This window comes from Alexandromys fortis, unplaced genomic scaffold, assembly GCF_014885135.2.
Source record: "Alexandromys fortis isolate MF-2015 unplaced genomic scaffold, M_Fortis_MF-2015_v1.1 scaffold_162, whole genome shotgun sequence".
In the NCBI taxonomy this organism is placed as follows: domain Eukaryota; kingdom Metazoa; phylum Chordata; class Mammalia; order Rodentia; family Cricetidae; genus Alexandromys; species Alexandromys fortis.
In genome coordinates, this window is record NW_026068033.1 from 2,879,820 (window position 1) to 2,901,977 (window position 22,158).

Here is a 22,158-nt window from a genome sequence, read left to right on the forward strand (position 1 = left end):
TTTAGGGACAGGTGGTTTTCTTTGCGAGAACCTGTGCATCCCTGGGTGGGGGCGGGCCTTGGAGGCTATAGCCTTTTCTTATTCTAGCCAGAGCTTTCTGCTCTCTGACCTTCTGAGACCTGAGAAGCCACTGCCATGTTTCTGCCACCACAGACGAGCCCACTTCTGCTGCCACTCCTCACTTGCCATGTGGATTGTGCCCCTGAAGCCATGAGCCAGAATGAATCCTCGTTCCCTAAGCTGTGGCTACTGCGTATCTTGTTGGAGCAATTATATGCACAGCTTGTACACAGCTTCCAATATAGCACTGAAGCCCTCACCACGAGGGCTGCAGCCTGAGTGTCTGCTGCCTTAGAAGAGGGAGAGGGGTGGAGGTTAAAACAGGGTCACTAAGTGGGTCTGGATTCAACCTGTTATCTCTACAAGACAGAAAATGCTAGGGCAGCCGGGCGGTGGTGGCGTACGCCTTTAATCCCAGCACTCGGGAGGCAGAGGCAGGCAGATCTCTGTGAGTTCGAGACCAGCCTGGTCTACAAGAGCTAGTACCAGGACAGGTTCCAAAACCACAGAGAAACCCTGTCTTGAAAAGAAAAAAAAAAAGACAAAAACAAACAAATAAACAAACAAACAAAAAAAGAAAATGCTAGGGCACACAAAGGTCACTAGATGGACGGTCTGAGGATACGGGGAACAGAAAGCAGCCTGTTACACAGCCACCAGAGAGGCCTAACCTGCTGTTGCCTTGACCTCAGATTTCCAACTTCCAAATAAAGAGAAGGTTCTGTTGCTTAAGCTGCCAGAGTCTGGCATTCTGTTCTGTCTATAGGTTGATCTATAACTTAGAGCCCACATGGTCAGAGCAGCTACTGCAGAGCCCCAAAGTCTATCCATTAACATATCCACCCTGCTTCATTCATGCACGCATGCGCGCACGCACACATGTGATATGGGCAGCAGTCTCCTTCTACATGCATGCACACATGAATTCATACAGAAGCAAGGTTCATGGGTCTCAGCAATCATAATAACAAAGCCTAACCAAGAGCTTTGGCTTCGGGGTACACCTCCAAACCTGATGGAGGAAGGTCATTGGTTAAAAAAATAAAGAAACTGCTTGGCTGGCCCTCATAGGTTAAAACATAGGTGGGAGGAGTAAACAGAACAGAATGCTGGGAGAAAGAAGCTGAGTCAGAGAGTCGCCATGATTCTCCCACTCCAGGCAGATGCAGGTTAAGATCTTTCCTGGTAAGCCAGCTCGTGGGCTACACAGATTATTAGAAATGGGTTAGGTCAATATGTAAGAGCTAGCCAATAAGAGGCTGGAACTAATGGGCCAGGCAGTGTTGAAAAGAATACAGTTTCCATGTAATTATTTCGGGGCATAAGCTAGCCATGCGGGCGGCCGGGTGCCGGGGACGTAGCCCGCAGCTCCCTATCTCAACACAAACCCCTCTAAACGGCATCTCTGGGGGGTGAATGCTGTTTCCATGTCCCATCCCAGCATGCAGCAGCACTGGCACCTTCCCTGGCTCTGGCCCCAGGCCACTGAGCTTTGCCCATTGAGTCCCATTGGAGCCTGGCCTGTGGCTGGTCAGTTACATCCTTGATGCCCCTGAGTGCCAGGCACTGTGAAGGGCTTACAGGAGGACTAGAAGATGCCTGCCCTGTGCAATTGTCCCTCAGTATCTGTAAGGAAATGGTTCCAGAATCCAAACCCTCTGGCTCCCAGGTACCTTATGTAGACTGTGGTAGCATCTGAAAGTAACCTATGCACATCCTCCTAAACGTTCTAAGTGCCCACGCTGGCACACAGCTTTCCAGTCGGGCACAGTGGCACAATTAGTCCCTGACAGTGGTAGCCAGTCACATGCCCCGTGGCTCTGTCATCATCTTTGGATGATGCTAAAAATAAAATAAAATAAGACTTGGTAAGTCCTAGGATCAGTTCTGGACCGCTGTTCTGAACACAACACTGGTGGCTGGTTCAGGCAGAGGGGGCAAAGTCCCTCTTCCCAGTTCAAGGCAGAGATGGAAGTCAATATTGAAACGGGGCAATGTGTACCAGCACACGCAGGCCCAACTCCTGGCCTCCGCTCCACGAGAGCCACTGTCCTGGGTCTGGAAACATCCCTGCCACTATCCCTTGTCAAGACCCAAGTCTTGTCATAAGTAAGGACTCATTTATTACCAAACCACAGGTTCAACCATCTGTACCTGTGTTCTTCAATTCCAGGGGGGAATAAAAACACACTTCCTGGCTGAGGTCGTCTCAGCTCTGCCCAGATTTTCCGATGTAATGTCCCTAGCATGTTCTAGTGACTGACTCTGAGGCATCAATCTGCAATTATAGGAAAACCTTGTGGCTTGACTTAATTAGCATGCAGGAGGCCATGGGATGGGGCCTTAGCGCTAGGTCCACGGGAAGAGAACACGGGTAGGAACTGTTCTGCTCACCAATGTCCACTGCACTGAAAAAGATGCTTGCACGCTCCTCCCTGAGACAAGCTCAACCCTCCCCTGCCGCATGTCTACAAAATCTGCCCCTGGCTTTCCATAACTGATGGTCTCCACCTTGCTAGGTCCCAAAAGCTCAATTACAGGACGATCTCTAAGAAACCTCAGACACACTCACATTTCAGCGAAAACGCTGGGGATTGGCGAGTTCAAGTGTTTCAGCCTAATACGAGATGGCCCTCACCCAACTGCCTGCCACCAGTCGCCAGTGCCTGTAAGTGCCAGGTCAGGGGCCCTGTATGACTCTCAACACACCGGTGGGCTGGGCCATCCGGAATCTCAGTCTTCCATGTGGGGGTTAGGAAGCATGGGTAGGCAAGGCGGACACATCTGCCGCTTCCCTCATCAACAGTGCACTCAGCAGCCTGCACTGGAGCAGGGGACCATCTGCAGGAGACAGGAGGGTGGCTCTACCATCAGGCCCACTGCTGCAGGGAGTCCAGAGGGAACCAGCCTTAGTAAACAGATGGAAGCAGTCCAGAATGCTGAGCCAGATCCCATCTGCCCTCAAGGGATCAGCCAGAGGAATGGTTTATGCCCCAGGGTGACCAATGCCCCAGACAGACCCAGAATCCTACAGTAAATAGGAAGGCAGGCTAGTGTTCACTCAGTCTGAATTATAGAATTAGAAGGGAGGGGATGGGTAAAGTGTGCGCATACATATTTGTTCAGCGTCATGGGCAAGCGACTATATTCTGAGGTGTTACAAACAGACAGGGAACAGAAACGCCCCCCACAGACTTTAGAGGGTGTCTCTCCTGGCCCTGGAGTCAGATGCGGATCTCCTAGAATAAACAAACAGAAGCCGAACAGATGAAGACTCTGAACTGCCCACCCACAAGAGGCAACAGAGCCGCAAGCAAACACATGTACGAGAACAATCTTGCTGTCTGAGAAAAATAGCGTTCTGTGGCAGCAAAGGGGAACAGCCACGCTTTAGGGAGCCCGTGGCCCTGGAGTGTGATGTGGGAGTGTCCTAGTGATGTGGGAGTGTTCTAGTGATGTGGGAGTATCTCAGTGATGCAAGAGTATCTCAGTGATGTGGGAGTATTTCAGTGATGTGGGAGTATCCCAGTGATGTGGGAGTATCCCAGTGATGCGAGAGTATCTCAGTGATGTGGGAGTATCCCAGTGATGTGGGAGTATCCCAGTTTCTCTTTCTGTTTCTGTGATCAAACACTGACTAGAGCAATATAAGGGAGAAAGGGTTTGTTATGGGCCACAGTTCACGGTATAGTTCAACATGGTGGGGTAGTCAAGGCGACGGTAGTTTGAAACAGCTGCTCACATCATGTCCACAGCTGGAGGCAGGAAAGGATGCACAAGAGCAGCTAGCTGCTCACTCCCTTTCTCCAGCTGCACAGTGAAGGATCCCGGCCAGGGAAATGGCGCCACCCAGAGTGGGCGGGGCTTTCCACCTCAGTTAATGCAATCACAGACAAGGCCAGAGAACCCTCCCCCAGGTGACTCTAGATTCCAGAAGGTGACAGTTAACACTGACGGGCACAGGAGGCACGGAGCAGGACACAGTGCAAGGGACTGGAAGTGGACAATGACAGAGGCAGCCAAATGCTTGAGAAAAAATGGTGCAGGTTCTAGTCTTTGGGCATGTCCTCCAGGCTTTAGCGTCCTCATTGGGAAATAGGAGGGATCAGAACAAACCAGGGTAGACTGGATGCAAAGGGTGGTAAGAATTTGAACTCTGAAATAAGACAACGGAGTTCCATATCTGCCCCCCTCCTTCTTGGCTGTGCAATACCATCCAGTGACCCTCCCTCCAGAGGCCCAGACTCCTCCACCCACAGAACTGGGAAAGCTCAGAGGACGAGCTGGGAGGGACACAGAAGGGTCATCTAGGAGGAAGGGAAAAGACTGACTGCTGCAGCTCTCCGCCTCAAGGCTTCTCCCTGCTCGCTAACGGCCAGTGAGGGGGGGGGGGGATAGAGCAGGGTGAAGTGCTGAGGTGCTCGTCTCCTAACGGGACGGAGAAGGGGAGGACGAGAAGGAAGAAAAGAGCAGGGGGCGGGAAAACTCCACAAAGACAGCATTTGTGTTTCAGTTAGAAGGCTTGTTTCCAGACTGTGCTAGGGGCCCCAGGATTTGTTATCTGTGATATTCATTGATTGACACATCACAGTTCATGGGGTCCCTATATCTGTGTTCTCTGCACCTTATTTTTTAAATGTGCTTTAGTTCCTAAGTTGCTATCAGCTTTGAGTAAAGGTCATGTCCACATTAAGTAGCCTTTTAACAAAGTCCTGTGGGTGGTGGTGGCACATAGCTTTAATCTCAACACTCAGGCGGTACAAGCAGGTAGATCTCTGAGTTCACAGTGTTTGGTTGAAAGCATCACCTCAGCTCCCTAATACCCCTTTATACAAAGAGTCCAGACTGTTTGGCTGGGGGCTTCACCCCAGCTCCTGGCATAAGCTCCCTCTCCTGAGAGTTGCCTCAATCCAAACTCCACCTATGAGAAAGCCCGCCAAACAGTAACACCACCCCCAAGGCCAAGACCACTCCCACAGGCTATTTAAACCCCCACCCCCACCCCCCGAGAATGAGCACAGGGTCTCAGGGTTTTGTGTGGTCTCCCCTTCTACCTCTTCCCCTCTCCATGTTCCGGGCCACCCGGGAGCACTCCATTAAATATGGTTTAATTTGGTCTGATTGGATTATCTGCATTGGTGCAGAGGCTCATCTAAGACAAAATACCTAACACACAGAGTCAGGATAACCAGGGCTATACAGAGAAACCCTGTCTTCCTAACACACAGAGCCAGAGTAACCAGGTCTATACAGAGAAACCCTGTCTTCCTAACACACAGAGCCAGAGTAACCAGGGCTATACAGAGAAACCCTGTCTTGAAAACCAAACCAAAATAAAACAAAATACCAAAGTATCAAAATTGCAGTTTATTCTGGGTATTTCCAAATGACAAGTAATTAAGACAGTACAACACACACACACACACACACACACACACACACACACACACCTTCCTTCCCTTAGAGCTGCAGGTAGTCCTAAGGAAAATGAGGGTTACTATTTCACGGACTTAAACAAGCCATACTTGCTGGGACAATTTCAAATCCCAGCTTTCAGGAGGCAGAGACAGACAGAACTCTGCGAATTCAAAACCAACCTGGTCTAAATATCAAGTTTCAGATCAACCAGAGATACACAGTAAGACCCTAGTAGGGAAAAGTGCTATTTTTCATTTTCGTGGTGGTCTTACTCCCACTACTCCACAAAAAAAAAAAAAAAAGAAAAAAGAAACAACAACAAGACCCTTATTAAATGCCTGTAAGTAGCAAGCCCAGACATCTCTACTAATAACAGTAAACTCAGAGCACACTACATAGCAGGCCTGGCATTGTTCTCCATGTTCCTACTAGCTCCTCTCATCCTCAGTGGCCCCTCAGGAGGCTGTCACACAGCAGCCAAGTTGCTCCCCACAAGTGACACTGACAGCAGCTGGTGACTTGTCTCGGGGGCTCAGCCTCTTCTTTCCACGTGGGGTGGCCCTTGAGATGACAGCGCTGGCTGAGGAAGGGACTCACGCATAAGGAAGGGTGGGCTCCAATGCGTGTAGTTGCGCACATCTTGATTGTATTCCTGCTCTCGAGATAATTATCCAGGTAGAATATACAGCAAGAAGCCCCGGAAGTGGGAGCGCCTGTCGGAGTAATCCCGGCACCAATTAGTTAGTAGGGAAACGAAGGGTCAGGAAATAAATGAGGAAACAAACACACAATGGTGGCCTAGCACGGAACCGCGGGGAACCAGGGGGACATGGTCACCGTCAGTACAATGAGGGCTGTGACGGAAGCTCGGTCAGTATCTGCTAAGTGGCTCCCATTTCGATGCTATCATAAATGCCACCATGGTAGCTCCCACAGCATCCCAGTGAAATCCTGGTTGAGCCCCTAACCTGAGAATCTGAACCGCTTTCATTGGATTTGTAAGGCTGTTCAACTGGTAAAGCTATGCCAACATCCCAAACACACAAAAGCTCCTGATGGGGCCTCAATCACCTCTGATCCCAAGCATTTCAACTAAGAGAGACTCTCCCCACGCAGAGGGGACCACTTGGGATCCCAGGTGCTACCCCATCTGGTGTTAGGGGGCCACTTGTTTGTTTCCCGGCTGCCCAGCCCCAAAATAACCACACAGAAACGGAATTAATTAAACCACTGCTTGGCCCACTAGCTCTAGCTTATTTGCTAACTCTTACATCTTAATTTAACCCATTTCTATTAGTCTGTGTATCGCCACGTGGCTGTGGCTTACTGGGTACCGGGTAAAGTTCCTTCCAGCTCCAGTGGGGCTCCATGGCTTCTCTCCTCCTTCCGCCTCCTTTCTCCCGGCAGTTAGTTTAGTTCCTCCCCAGCCCGCCTACCTGGGTTCTGCCCTATCAACAGGCCAAGGCGGTTTCTTTATTCACAGAGCGTCACTGCAGGACACATGTCCCCTGCTGTTGTCCTCTGCACTAAGTACAGAACTCCTTGCTGACACACGGCTCTACCACAGCCCACTTTACTCCACATCACTCCCAAAGCTCCGTCCTGTTTTTTACCTAGACTAGGAAACTACACGCCTTCTCAAACGGGCCTGAATCACCTTCCAGCCACCTGCAGGTGTGCAGGGCAGCCCTGTGATGGATTCTGGTCGGGCCTGCTTTTAGGAGCTGCCAAGGTTTACAGAGCACTGGCAATGCCTACCTGAAAACCACAGGTTAGGAAGCAGGAAGGAAGCTGAACCCACCCCTGCGTCCCAGAATCTCAGTCCCAGTCCAGGAGGATGTCACAGGGTTCTCTCCCATGTGAGTGAGCAGGTCTAAGCACGGAGCTCTGGCGACCCACCTGGGACACAAGCTTTCCCTTTGAGAGTACTCACGTTAGCGACCTGACACAGGACGCTGCTCAGAATGCCCTGGCGCTTGTGAACTAGTGGACATTTTCACGAGTGAGTTCTCTGATATTTTATTGTGGGGGTCATGGTGTTGGCATGGAACCCGAGGCCTCGCTCATGTCAGGCAAGCGCCCTACCAGGGAGCTACATCAAGTCCTAATTATTTATTCTGATTACTTATTCATATTATTATTTTTTTAAAGTCAAGTTTTTGGAAAGAAATTTCCTAAACTGTGTCAGGTAACCGTTGGAACAGGAGGATGACTCCATTAGGAGGGTTCCCCTTCAGGCAAACTCTACTCTCCTGCCTCAGCATCCAGTCAGCAGCCAGCCTGCCCCTAGCAGGGAAGGAGGGGCTTCCTGCTGGCCTGCTTTCTGCTAGGAGACAGATGGTGTCTCTCCCCTTTGAAGCCGAATTTACGAATCTGTCTTTGCAGTTCTGGGCATGACTGCTGCCAGCTTCCTCAAGGGAAAGGCATGCCTGAACAGTCTTCCGTCAACAGGGGATCCAAGGAGAACTCAGAGGAAGTTACTCCCTCTGGTGGTGACCACGGAACAGCACAGGTACAAATCTCAGGCAGGGCACCTTGTTCTTTTAACAGTGGCCTGGAGACAGCCTGAGCTCCTTTGTGTAGAATAGGAGAGAAGTCTCTACTGGACCCAGAAATGATGGAGCTGCCCACCCTAGGAGGCTCCAGGTCTGCCCACATCTGGTGAGTCACCTGGGTCTCCGTTTTTCCCAGACAAATGCAAGGTGAGGGTCGCAGGACACTTCTTCCCGTGGGCTCTGCAGGAACTGTGAGATTCAGTGATGCTTGCTGATTTATAAAGAGAAGTCACCTTTGTCTAGAAGATGAGCAGATAACAGCATCTCCCCCAGAAGGTCATAAGAAAGATCGGAAAGGGTGACACTCATACAGAGTTGACACAAGACATAAAATGCTAAATCCATGTACTCAGAGTTAGTTTTGGAATTGCTAATTCTATAGTTTGCCACCCAAACTGGGAAGGTGTGCACTGAGAACACCCTTGCCCAGAGTAGTGGCAGCCACCTGGAGTCTCATTTACTTAGGAGGCTGAAGCCAGAGGGTTGTCTGAGTTGGGAGCTGGAGGGCAGCCTGGCCAACACAGTGAGACTTTCACACATACACAGACACACACAGACACAGACACACACAGACACAGACACACACACACAGACACACACACACGCGGAGGAAGAAGAACTAATTTCCCCAGGCAATAAGCATAAACAAGGTGGACAGACAGCTACTAGCCATCCTCTCAATAAGGTAAACCTGCCCTGACATTTGGAAAACTCTCCACTGTCAGACTTTAAACAAATGTCATTCTAGTGTTTTGACAAATCTTCAGACAGCAGCGGGACCACTTAATCTAGGAGGGCTGGGATCACTTAAATCCTCACTGGTGTAAGATCATCAGATTAATTTTACATGAATTTCCAAAATCAATTAAAGGCACAAAGTTTAAGTGTCTAGATTCATCATCCTTTAGCCACAAACTAACAATACAAGACAGAGGGAGGAGGAATGGGGTGGGGGGAGAGTAGATAGAAAGCTGGGGGAGGGAAGGATGGAAGACTGGGGGAGGGGATGGATGGAGGGCTGGGGGAGGGGATGGATGGAGGGCTGGGGGAGGGGATGGATAGGAGGCTGGGGGAGGGGGTGGATGGAAGGCTGGGGAGGGGATGGAAGGTAGGTGACCTGAATAGAGGACAGATAGAACGTACTGAACACACAGCATCTTGAGCAGATTCTAACTGGGGAAAGTCTGACTGAACCTGTGGATTTGGGGAGCAGGGAGCAAGCGAGCTATGGCACCCACAGGGAGAATAGTGCACTGTGGTTCTGGAGCTAGAGATGACCTCAGAGACTCTAATCTGCTCAAACGGAGGCAGACAAGGTTTGGACAAGAAAGTAATTCACCCAGCAAACACAGTTCATCATTTGCACGGCATGAACAATATCCAAAATTAACTTTCACGTCCTCCCTATGCCCTGAGGTTTGAAGGGAGACGAAGACTGTCCGGATCAGTAGGCCTTCTTACACGAACTTTCCCGGACTTTAGGTAGAGAGCACGGTGGTCTTTGTGCAATCAAGGAGGAGGATGGGAGTTGTCTGGGCTCCCACGGCAAGTTTTGAGCTGTGCAATGCTCAGAATGTGAGTGGGACCCGAAACACTTGTTGATGAATGCCTGCATGAATGGGTGGGAATGAAATGCTGGACCCAGGTCTGCCTGGCTCCAATGTCCAGGCACTACTGAGCTTGAGCACATGACTAGCATGAGGGCTGCCACTGTCCTGACTGACCCATCAGGATCACCAACAGCATCCCTGCAAAGGAAAGGCACAGTGAAAGGAGTGACGGAGCTGCACCATGTCAATCTAGGAGTGACATGGCTGCACCGTGTCAATCTAGGAGTGGACAGAGCTGCGCGTGTCAACCCAAGAGTGACATGGCTGCACCGTGTCAATCTAGGAGTGGACGGAGCTGCGCGTGTCAACCCAAGAGTGACATGGCTGCACCGTGTCACTCTAGCGGTGACGGAGCTGCACCGTGTCAATCTAGGGGTGACAGAGCTGTACTCTGTCAATCTAGTGGTGACGGAGCTGCACCGTGTTAATCTAGGGGTGACGGAGCTGCACCGTGTCAATCTGGGGGTGACAGAGTTGTACCGTGTCAATCTAGCGGTGATGGAGCTGCACCGTGTCAATCTAGCGGTGACAGAGCTGTACCGTGTTAATCTAGGGGTGACAGAGCTGTACTCTGTCAATCTAGCAGTGACAGAGCTGTACCGTGTCAATCTAGGGGTGACAGAGCTGTACCATGTCAATCTAGGAATGACGGAGCTGTACCGTGTCAATCTAGGGGTGATGGAGCTGTACCGTGTCAATCTAGGGGTGACGGAGCTGTACTGTGTCAATCTGCACCCTATGCACAAACCAGCTCCTTCACAAAACTCCTGGGATGTTGTTAAGATGTGGATGACACGTGCAACGCCCACGTGGAACCTCTGCGTACATCACTGTCCCTCTGTGAGAGGGTGAGCCTCAAGGCCTTCTGAGTGCGTGGAAGCTGGGCGGGAGCGGGACCAACGCCGTGTGACCTAAGTCACTGAACACCACCTGAGCAATGGGACGATTTCACAAGGCTCTTGGAAGGGGAAACAAAGTGTACTACACAAACGGGCATTAACAATGCACTTGTCTCAGAGATAAACCAGAAACGCAAAGGTGGGTGGTTAGGCCTAACTGTTTGGTTCCTCTCCTCCCTATCAAATCCACATGCTGAAGCCCTAACACAGGCTGGACTGGGAGATGAGGTCTCTAAGAAAGTAATTAATCCAGGGTCCAAGGCCGGGGCCTGTATGTCTTTACAAGTTCTCAGAAAAGGCCACAGAAGTTCCCTGTCCCTACACACCAGGAAAGACCCTCTGAGGATACGGTGAGAGGGCACCATCTGTAGGCCACGCAGAGAAACTCCACCCCGGAGCCTCTGAGCTGTGAGAAAATGGAAGTCTGTCAGAGGCATTTGAGAAGGCACACTAATGCCATGATAAAGTAAGGAAAGCTGCTGTTTCTTATCATGAGTGGAAAAAAACTCCAAAATTAGCTCTCTAAATTAAATAACATTTTTGTCTTCTAATTCTAAATCCAGGCCAACCTCAAATACCTCTCTCTACTGGGTTAATTACGACTGCGGTGGGAATTTCATGCCTCGCCAGTCAAGATGCGCAACAGAGGAAAAGTACTGGGCCTTCCCGAGCTGGTCAGGGTCCAGTTTCTCCCTCCGAGTTAACCAGGTCTGACTGCCCATCCTCTGAGATGAGCCAGGGCGCTGTGGTCGCCGACGGGCGCAGTCTCCCCGCTCCTTTCAGAAGCTCAGTGACAGGTATCGACTCTCCGGAGCTCCACGGCCGCCAACTAGGCAGTTTATGTAAGCTGCGGAGGCATTCTTTTATGAAGGTGAACTTCAAAAGAAAACCAAACAAGAACGCCTTAATAAACACCTGTTTTCTGTGCCGGGGCTTGAACTTGGGGCCTTGAGCACGGCAAGTGAGAGTTCTACATTCTGGGCTCTATCTCAAGCCTGTTTTAGCAAACATTTCTAAACATCAGTAGCTCCACAGAGGCTGGGGGGGAGGGTTTAGGGGGAAAAACAAATCAAATCAAAACCAACAACCCAATAGCTATGGTGGTGGGCACCTGTGATTATAGCATTTGGGAGGTGGCGGCAGGAAGATCAGGAATTCAAGGTCATTCTCAGCTACCTAGGGAGTTGGAGGCCAGTGAGCTGCTTCCTGAGGACTGTCTGAGAGAAAGTAAGCAGGACAGCAAAGCTCCCCACTGTGGTGCTGCCCGGTGGCCTGTCTCTGGTCCTCGGGACCCATCTCCCAGCACTGCGGCCTTGCATCATGGCATTTGTAAGCATCACCTTTATTTAAGAACCAGAAATTCTACAATTAGGAGAATAGTGGGCAAATTCTAAATCAAACCTACATCTGTACCTCACTCCTAGAACAGTGCGGCAATGGCTCTCACTCTGAGCTGTCGTTAGGAGGCATGGCGGGCTCCATCCACCCTCATGTTCTCTTGCTCTGAGGGAAGCCAGCAGCCACTCTGAGCTGTTGTGGAGAGACCCAAGAACACACCCATCTTTAACCATCAAAGGACTGAGGCTCCCAGTGACAGTCCACACGAAATCTGCCTTTGCCGGTCTCCATGTAAAACACAGATGACGCCTGAATGCAGATTTGTGCCAGGCTCAGACACTGCTGGATCCCACGACCATGCCCTGTTAGTTCACCAACCATCTGTGTGAGTTGTCACGCTGGGCTTGAAAGTGATACAGTAACTCACACGTTTATTACACAGCACTGAAAACTGATACAGGAACTCACACTGAACCTTTGCTAGATCCAAGTCACCCACTCTTCCTCCCCCTCCCCTCAAACCACTATTAGCATCCCCATTTCACAGGAAGAAGAACTAGAACACAGGCTGGGTGAATGTGGCCTGCTGGAGAAAGACCTATGCTCCTACCCACTACACCACACTGCCTCCTTGTGGACAGGCCACGCCACGACTTCTAGAGACTGAATTTTATACAGCAGGAAGCCAGCCAAGCCTTGTGGTACTGATGTTCCTGGTGCTGCTGTTCTCCAGGTCCTATATTTTGACATATTTGGTTTCCCACAGAGACACGGTGGCAGCTAATCTTGGTTGTCGACTTGACTATATCTGGAGTTAACTCAACCCCAGCAGCGGGGCATACCCATGAGGAATTTTCTTGGTTGGAGTATCTGAGGTGGGAGACTCACCCTCGATCTGGATCATCTGAGGTGAAAAGGCCCACGCTAAATCTAGGCCACACCTCCTGGTGGCAGCCTTCTTGAAGGGATGTGGGAGAAGGAAGCTTGTGCTTCCTGCCAGCTTGCCTCACCCTCACTGGCAGCCTCATCTATCCTGACCCATTCACTGTGCACGGGGGTTAGGGACCACTCTTTTGGAATGCCTATGAGGAGTGAAAACCAGCACCTTTCTAGGACTTCCCTGGGACTCCGGCACCAGAGTGGTGTAAAGACGTCCAGTCTTAGCCACTGCATCCTTGGCCTTTCTGTCAGGAGACTACTTGGACCACAGCCTGTAGGCCACTCTAATAATCCTGTGTGTGTGTTTGTGTGTGTGTGTGTTTGTGTTCATTCTATCAGTTCTGCTCCTTAGAGAATCCTGGCCAATACAGGTACACAGGACACGTTTTTACCATCTACTGCTATGGGAAACCTGCTACTGTTTCCAGAACACAGCAGAATCACTCCTGGACTCATTACTTCAGTATCTGCTGGTTCTGATAGTCATTAGTATTTACAAAGGGAACTCCCCCACAGCTCTGAAAATCGGTCCTAATGACTGTGCACGAGACATGCATCATCAAGGGGGTCTATTCACACACACACACACACACACACACACACACACACACACACACACTGCACAGGAGCAATGCATTCACAGAAGCAAACCAGCCCTTTGCTGACTGGCACTGAAGACAAGACTGTGTTTTCTTGCCACCATTTTTGAGGGAGCCAAACAAAGAGACAAAGGGCGCAGCCTGAGATGCAAACCCCGAGTCAATAGCAGTCAGTCTCCTACTCTATCACGAAGCCTTTTTCTGTCACCTTATGTAAGTGTCCCCAGGATTGAAGAGCTTGTAGCTGTAGGCACAGGAACAGTTATAGCTTCTGCTATGAAGATTGCTGCAAGATTTGGTGGTGGACTGACTTGTGGGGTGGAAGAGACACTAAACGTTTAAAAAGGAAGCGGCATGGCTATCGAGTGTCCTGTTTGTGAACAGTCGGGAATCTTAAAGTTGAGGAAATAGTGCGTAAATGCTACACCAAGCCTTGCACCTAGCGAATGTGGACTTTTACGGATTATCATAGCGTTCCAAATGTGTCCAGATAAACTGAACCCACCACACCAGGGCCCAAACAACAGAAGAGAGAATGCCTGAGAGAACAAGGCTTTGCCCCCAGAATTGGCTGAAAAGTGAAAATGGCCTGAAACTACCTGGATTCCTAACTCCCTCCCCCCCCCATCCCGCCCCCAGGATGTCATATTTCCCAGACTGATGTGGGATGGAAACAGGCAGAAACATGGCTGATGTTCAACCTTGGAGTGGAAGCTGTGGACACCGGCGGTGCCTTTCCAGTTCCCCAAAACATTTCAACCATCAAATCACCATGGAATGTGGACTTGCCTACAAGTCTACCCTTGGGGACCACATGTAAGGGCAAAAGGGTAGAGGATGGTCCTTCCTTAGAGTAAACTTCCCGAAGACATGGACACTCCTGTTGATAGTCATTCTGCTTAGGCTTCAAAGTCACACAAACTGTCAAGAAAAGGGAGCCTCGGGGCAGAGAACCTGACCTCCATTACGGGCTGGAAGAAATCCAGGAGCAGGCAGGCTGGATATCTGCTTAGTCGGGACCCAGTGGTCAATTACTAGGTGTCTCTTTAAATTATGCATTGCCTCTTTCTCCCAGCCATATTTCCCTCCCACAGGGTTTCACACTGTAGCCCAAGCTGGACCACAGCTCACTGCATAGCCCTGGTCTCCTCAAACAAAAGACAATCCTCCTGCTTCAGCTCCTTCGTACAAGCCTGGGCTACCATACCTGACTGAGACCAAACCCCTTCTAGCCCAGGAAGCACTGCTTCAGACTTGGCTAAGAAAGTCACCCACTGGTCATTCCCGGCTCCCTCGCCTCAGAATGGGATTGGTTTGGAGTGTAGGACAGGGGACTTCTCAAACCTCCCTTGAGATTCCGAGGGCGGGGGAAGGGGTGGCTAGGTGGCTCAGCAGGAACAAACCTGGTGGTGTGAGCTGAGCCCCAGCACCTGGGTGAGAAACTAGAGGTGGCTCACATCTAACCCTGGGGCTCCTGCAGTGAGGTAGGAGGTGGGAAGAGACAGGAGAGCGCACAGTTCGCAGGCCAGTGGCAGGGCCTAAAGTCTGCAGAAACATGGGAGACTCTGCTTCAAAAGCAAGATGGAGGAAATGAAGGGGTTTCCAAAAGTTGTCCTGACCTCACAAACATATCCTCCCCTTCACACACAAACATGCACAAACACGCACATACACACACAATTTTTTAAAACAGATTGCAAGGAGCAGGTACAGTTGGAATCTCCTTGCTTGGGGGTGGGGTATGTATATAAAGAATTTAGGAGCCTGGCGGTGGTGGCGCACGCCTTTAATCCCAGCACTCGGGAGGCAGAGGCAGGCGGATCTCTTTGAGTTCGAGACCAGCCTGGTCCACAGAGCTAGTTCCAGGACAGGATCCAAAGCCACAGAGAAACCCTGTCTCGAAAAACCAAAAAAAAAAAAAAAAAAAAAAAAAAAAAAAAAAAAAAGAATTTAGGGCCCTTGCAAAAGCTCCTTTTATGCTGATCAGAGTATATATTATTAAAATAAAATTATCTATCATAAATCATAATCATTTTTTAAAGAAATGTGTGTTCAGTAGAAACAAATAGATTCTGTGTGATTTCCAGACATAGCCTTCAGGCAAAGCTCTGTCCATCAAATGCACATTTGTGTCTGAGACAATCAAGGCAAGCGCATGTTTCTCCACTGTCTGGAGCCCTGCCCCATGGAAGCCAAATGGGAACACTGAAACTGCCCGTTAGCTTGGTGACAGCTAGCAAAGGGAATCAACTAACCAGTCAACAGCCCAAAGCACTGGTAATTGCTTGTTGAAGGCACAGCTTTGCCTTCTAAGTAGAAACTATTTGTAGAAGGAGCAGCTAGTGCAACGGAGCATGCCCGGCAAACATGAAAGTAGCCTTATTTTAATAAATGTCTCCACCCCCTGTAACGGTATGAGTCTCTCTAGAGAGACTACTTTACATGAACAAGGATACTGTTTCTTATGCAGACATTTAACTAACAGAGTCTACTAAAAGCAAATCTCACACATCCAACTCACATATTAGCAGTTATAAAAAGTTTCAGAAATTCTCAACACGTGAGTAGTTCAGCTCTCTTGAACTCCTTCTGGTCTTTCCTGCTCGCCTACCCTGGCATCCACCCACCAGCTTTGCTATTCCTTTCGCATGGATCCCAGATAGAAAAGTCCCCTCAGGAGGGAGCTTGTCAGCCCTCTCAGCCTGTGCAGGGGCCATCCTGGGCTACTTGACCTAACTCCTCAGTGGGTATCTCTGCATCCACACTGTCCCGAGGGCCCTTTTCTGGACCCTGGAAGGCAGACCCTATCACTGGATGATCTGGGTGCCACAGCTGGGCTCCTTCCCTGCGAGTTTTGACCCCTCCACTCCACACCTTCAGATCTAGAGCTCCTGCTGGGCAGCTCCTCCTGGGGTGGGGAGGGGATGTGAGGGGGGCTCCAGCCATGCTGCTTCCTCTCCTTGATGTGGCTTCTAGCTGCTGCGATGACTGATGAACTGGATGCCTCTTGTGAGGCTCCCGAGGCTAGCCCAATTAGCCAGCTCTTTGGTTCAATATCCTAAACCAGCGATATGCAACCCTGTAAGGACCTGGCTGCCACTCGGTCTGCCACCTGTCACTCCTACCTGTTTCTGTTTCACATTCTACCATGGACCACCATTTCTGCCAGCTTTCTGTACCCAAAGGTTCCTCATGTTCAGAGCTGAGCAATCTGGAATCAACTTTTTTTTTTCCTTCATAAAAACTGCACCAGCTAGAACAGCCACAGAACTTCCCTTCTTGCCATTATTAAAAAAAAAAAAATAGTGTAACAACTATTTATATGGCACTTACAACCTATTGATAAATTTATACAGCATTTACAACCCATTGGAATCATCCATCACCTGAAGCCGAGCTAAAGCCTGTGGGATGATAGCATGGGCTATGTGCAAGCATCGTGTTATTTTACACTGCCGTGCACGGACGGATTTTAGTTTGGGGGTGTGTGTGTCCCAGAACCAAGGATCTGCCATGGATACAAGGAATGGCTATGCTTTAAAATATCCCATTCCCTTGCTTCTTTCCTATGGTCCGTTCCTCTCCACACTCTCCAGAATCCAAGCCCCATGAAAGCAACAAGCTTGGCAGGTTCACGGTCACCCACCCTGGAAGCCAGCATCAGGGAATTAGCAAGAGCCACTTTATCATTCCAGAGATGTCGCTGCTCCTTCTTCCTTCCTCAGACCTCTAGTCCCTGAGCCCTCTTCCTCCCTACAGCACGGTTGCCTGTTCTGTTTCCCTCAGTCAAACATGTCAGCAAAGCTCCCAGCCTGGCGCTGGGTCCATATGTCAATGAACTGCAGCTGAAGGTCGCTGCCAAGAGAAACACCATTCTGTCTTGGTTATTTATAATTTATACGCCATTTACTTTCAGAAAGGATTTACAATGACCATGTAAGCGTCCGGACATCATGCTCCGAGCAACAATTGTCACAGGTCAGGAGCTCCATCTGCAGGCTTAGCTCTGGCCAGCACTTCAGACCTTTAGGGACCCCAGGCTCTCTCTTTCCTGCATGCAAGATCAGTTCACTGTGAGACTGTACTTACTTGCTTGGGTGCCTGGCAATTCATACATTTTGTGGCAAGATCCTGAAACAGTATGGTCTAAGGATCTGCCCACTTGGCCAGCTACTAATTTCAACATTTATTAAGATTCCGTTGTGGGGCTGTTATAGATCTGAGGATACAGCAGAGAATAAAATTTCAATTTTGCCTTCAGGGCTAACAAGCAAGTGCGAGCTGGACCTCAGAATGCATTATCATCTGAAGTGGCCAGGGGAGCTATACGTTGTCCCTGAGGGTTCAGCCCCTGCCCTGTATTTACTCGGTAGAGGAGGGGTTCACATCGTTCACTGGGAGGAAGGAGGAAACAGACGTGACTCACTGTTCATAAATAGGACTATGGCTCTGCATTCTCAATCCGCACTATTGGAAGAAAAGCCGGTGTTTGGGTGAGGATCCTGGTTGCTCATTATCTTGCGGTTGATTGGCCAGTTTTGGTAGAATGGTGTTAGGGGGAAGGGGACCCTTTCCCAAGCCTTTCGGATATTTAGTTCCTTATAGGGGTGACATGTCACCATCGGGGCATCCAGTATACTGGGAGTCGTTCCTTCCCCTCCCTAATCCACACAATTTTGACACTCTGGGAAGGAGGAGAGGGGACAGGTAAGAGTAACCAACCATGGCAGTGGGGAGGAGGAATTGATTTCAAATCTTCAGTGATCCAGTAGAACACGATCTGGACCATGTAGGCGGTGCAGAAGGAAGCCCGCCTTCAGAGCCGGCGACCCCGGGAGCAGGGCTGCGGCCCGTCCCCGCCCTGGCCGCGCCCCGCAACAAGTGTCCGCCCTCCGCCCCGACGGCCGCACGGTCCTCACCCGGCACAGGCCGTCCACGAACACGCGCGGGTCCAGGTGGCAGGCGATGGTGGCGCTGGGCAGGTCCTGCAGATCCACCTCCTCCATCTCGCAGTCGATGAAGCTCCAGTCGCCGCCGCCCTCGTCCGCTTCGGCACCCGCGGAGAAGGGCGCGAAGGGCCTCAGAGTCACCCCAGGGGGCGCCCGCGCCTCGACCGCCTCTGCCGCCTCCCCGAGCCGCGGCCCCGCCACGCCGTCCTCCATTCCCGGCGCGCGCTCCCTCGCTCGGCTCGGCTGCGCTCGGCTCTGCGCCGCGGCCGCCGGCTCCCGCTTCGCCCTCGCGGGGTCACCGCGGCGCCAGGACGCCGGCTTCTAGCGCCCGCCCCGCCCGCCTCCGCCCCACGCGGGAGGGGCAGCCAGCCAGCGCCCGCCGGCCTCGAGCTGCAGATCCTGCGAGGCGCAGGAGCGGTCCCTTTAAGGTCGGCTCGCTTGGGTCATTAAGTCCCGCCCTATCCATATACATGACCAATAACGGAGCAGGATTTTGACACGTGAGGCCCATCCCACCGCCCTAAGCGTGAAGCCTCAGAGCGGCCATATTTGTTGCGGGCAGAGGCCTCTTGCCGGTTCTCTTTTCTGACAGCTGGCGGTGCCTGTTGAAGGACATCAGCCCAGTCCTTGCCAGGAGGCAGCGCTCCTGCGGTTCCCGCGCGGCCACGTCAGGAGGACTTGAACGAAATATAGCTAGAAGCTTGTTCAGTGGTCATCAGCAGCCTTTGAATACTTAGTGTGTATTACTACGGAATCACAAATAAGGTTTGAATCACGCCGTGATAACGTGCCTCGCGTCTGTATGTCAACTTATTAATCATTATACCACTGTCCAATTTTAAACAATTAGAAATACAAATTAGCATACAAAATAACGAGTTTTAATAGTATATTCTCATATATATGTCGTATATAGGTATGTATACACAGATACTGTATTTTGCTCTCATTTCCCTCCCGTTGCCCTCCCTTGTGCCCTTTGCCCCATCCTGCTGGCCTCCTTTCTTCCCTCTAAGTACTTATCTTTCTGCTTTAATGTCTTTTTTTTTATTGCCGTGCATATCAGTTAATTTTATGTTACGGTGATAAAATACCAAGACCAAAGGAACTTACGGAAGCGTTTATTAGAGTCAGGTTCCAGAGCGATAAGGGTCCATTTTGGTGGGAAGACCACGGCAGTAATAGGCATGAGAGATGACGTCCCAAACACTAGTGAGAAGCAGGGACAGGAAACTAGAAATAGGGGGAGACTATCTCTGCCAAAGCCCACGCTCAGTGGGCACTTCCTCCAGTGAAGCCATACTTTGTAAACCTCCCCAAACCCTGCCACCAACTGGGGACCAAGTATTCAAATGCCTGAGCCCACAGGGGATACTTCTCATTCAAGCTGCCCTATACAGCAGGATCGTGGTTCTTATCCTGGGAGTCGATCATTACACGGAGGTCACATGTCATATATCCTGCAATTCCGGTGTGTACATTATGATTCATAACAGTACCAGAATTACAGTTGTGAAGTAGTAATGGAATAATTTTATGGTTGGGCATCACCACAACGTGAGGAACTGTACCAAAGGGTACAGCCTTAGGAAGGCTCAGAACCGTGGCAGTAGGAAATGAGGCAAGACACTGGTCTTGGTTTGGGGAAATTTGTTGTGGGGAACACGGCGACCTCAAGGGAGCACTGTGCAAGGACATCAAGGCAGAGGGGAATCTTGAGTGTGAGTTTCATCCTTCTCTTGATTACTTGGAGAGTAATCTAGAGCCTGGTGTCCCTTCTAATTAAACAAGGTCACACGGGACAGAATCCAGGATGTGCTCAGTAAATGGTACCCTCTGCTAGTGCCGCTAGCTTCTTAGGGGGGGTGTTGGTTTAGCACCATGTACTCTCCTAAAATAGGCACCCCAACTAGTCAGGAAGTGGAGCTATTGTCATAAAATATACACCCAACTTCGCGGCACTCAGGAGGCAGAGGCAGGCGGATCTCTGTGAGTTCGAGGCCAGCCTGGTCTACAAGAGCTAGTGCCAGGACAGGCTCCAAACGACAGAGAAACCTTGTCCAAAAACAAAACAAAACAACAACAAAATTATACCACACTGAGTGTATGGCTCTGTGGTTGCCATTGTGATGCCCTCAAGAATCCCAGAGAAGAAAGACGGCTCATGCAGAAATAATTCCTAGAAGCCCAGAGGATGTGAATAGGAAGAAACGTGAAGCCTCGGGCCTGTGGGTGGATCTGTGAGGTGACACATCACTTTGCTAGATAGTTTGGTGGTTCCCTGGAAAAGAAAAATCTCAAGTTACCATCACGTGACCCAGAAGTTTTTTCCTTAGGTATAAACCCAAGAAAAATAAAATCATACAAGAACCTGCATCTGACAATTTATGGTATCGCTGCTCTTGGCATCTTTATTCATGGGAAGAACCTAGGTATCCTGTGGATGGAGGCACAAGGGCATAGCCACACAACGAAAACATATTTGGCTTACAACGGAAAGAAGTATTAATATTGTCACCCTCCCATGATGGACATTGGAGACATTATGCTAATGAAAAGTCAGTCACAAAATGTCATATATCCCACTTATATAAAATGTCCAGATTAGGCAAATACACAGAGACAACGAATAATAGGCCAGAGGTTGCCAGGGACTGATGGGAGGGAGCAGGGAATGACTGCCGTGAGTCACGTTCCTCTGAGCAGCAATGAACAGCTAAAACTGCCCGACTCCTTGTGTACTGGAAAAATCACTTTGTGGTGCTTTAAGGGGCAGATTTTGTGACACACAATTGTCCCCACATAGCTGGCATCTTTAAAATAGAGTATGATAAAGGCCACGTGGGATTGGATGAAGTTCATCAGAGAGAATGACATCACGGAGTCAAAAACCCTCTATGGACCCCAGCCAGACATTCTGAAGAGGATGGCAAGGGGTGCGGGGCCCCAGTGTTGGAAAAACAACACCCAGCCAACCAGTTGCTGGGTGGGTCTGTTGTTTTCATCCTTGGGACAGGGCACTGTTTCATGGCTGGCTTACCCTAAGCTGTTTGTGGCACAGAGAGTGGGCCCGATGGGCAGAGAGCGAGAGGAAAGAACACACCATGGGGATAGAAACCCAAGATGTGGTCAGGCATAGATCACAGCTGGCTCTCTGTTGCAGCTCCGGGGCAGGAGAATGGGAGACAACCTCAGGCAAGTGGCAAGGACAAGGTGACCCATAATTAATGTCAGAGTGCTGCTGGTCACTACTAAAGCTCTGAGTGGAGAACATCTCTGCCTGGTCTTCCCCAGGCAGCAGAAAGGAGAGAGCTGTTTCTTAGTCTCACGACCTAAGATGTGGTTGATACCAAGTCAGTTCCTCCAACAGTAACACGGGTACTTTTTAAATTTTATTCTCCCCCCACCTCTATCCCCGTGCCTTCCCTACCGGCCTCGCCCTCTCTCTCCCCCCACCTCTTTCCCTTCCTCCTTCTCTCTCCCCTTCTGTCCCTCCCTCTGTCCCCCCCCCCCCGCGCCCACCTCTCCTGGAGCTGGAGTTACAGATGGTTGGGTTGTGAGCCTCGTGGTGAAGCTGCTGGGAATTGATCTCGGGTACTCTGACAAAACAGCAAGAAATCTTACCTCTGAGCCTTCTCTTCAGCTCCAAACAGGTGGGTGGTCGTTGGTCGTTATCTTCTTCTTCTTCTTCTTCTTCTTCTTCTTCTTCTTCTTCTTCTTCTTCTTCTTCTTCTTCTTCTTCTTCTTCTTCTTCTTCTTCTTCTCCTCCTCCTCCTCCTCCTCCTCCTCCT

General features: G+C 50.3%; 1 protein-coding gene and 1 long non-coding RNA gene across 3 annotated transcripts in view; one reads left to right on the forward strand and one right to left on the reverse strand.

The window, feature by feature from the left end:
- The window catches only part of Rcan1 (regulator of calcineurin 1), a 71,386-nt gene extending 52,676 nt beyond the window's left edge, over window positions 1-18,710 (reverse strand). The window contains exon 1 of the mRNA XM_050164811.1: window positions 18,338-18,710. Within this exon, the coding sequence (XP_050020768.1) occupies window positions 18,338-18,580 (243 nt within the window). The 5' untranslated portion in view covers window positions 18,581-18,710. The remainder of the gene's footprint in view (window positions 1-18,337) is intronic.
- Window positions 1,168-11,467, forward strand: LOC126515269 (uncharacterized). 2 transcript variants are annotated; one of them, XR_007595809.1, is made up of 4 exons: window positions 1,168-1,245; window positions 2,580-2,728; window positions 7,864-7,990; window positions 11,106-11,467. It is a non-coding gene; the product is annotated as an uncharacterized lncRNA (long non-coding RNA). The 2 variants fall into 2 exon arrangements; XR_007595808.1 differs by lacking the exon at window positions 2,580-2,728 and having other exon boundaries at window positions 1,172-1,245.
- Window positions 18,711-22,158: the final 3,448 nt, after the last annotated feature.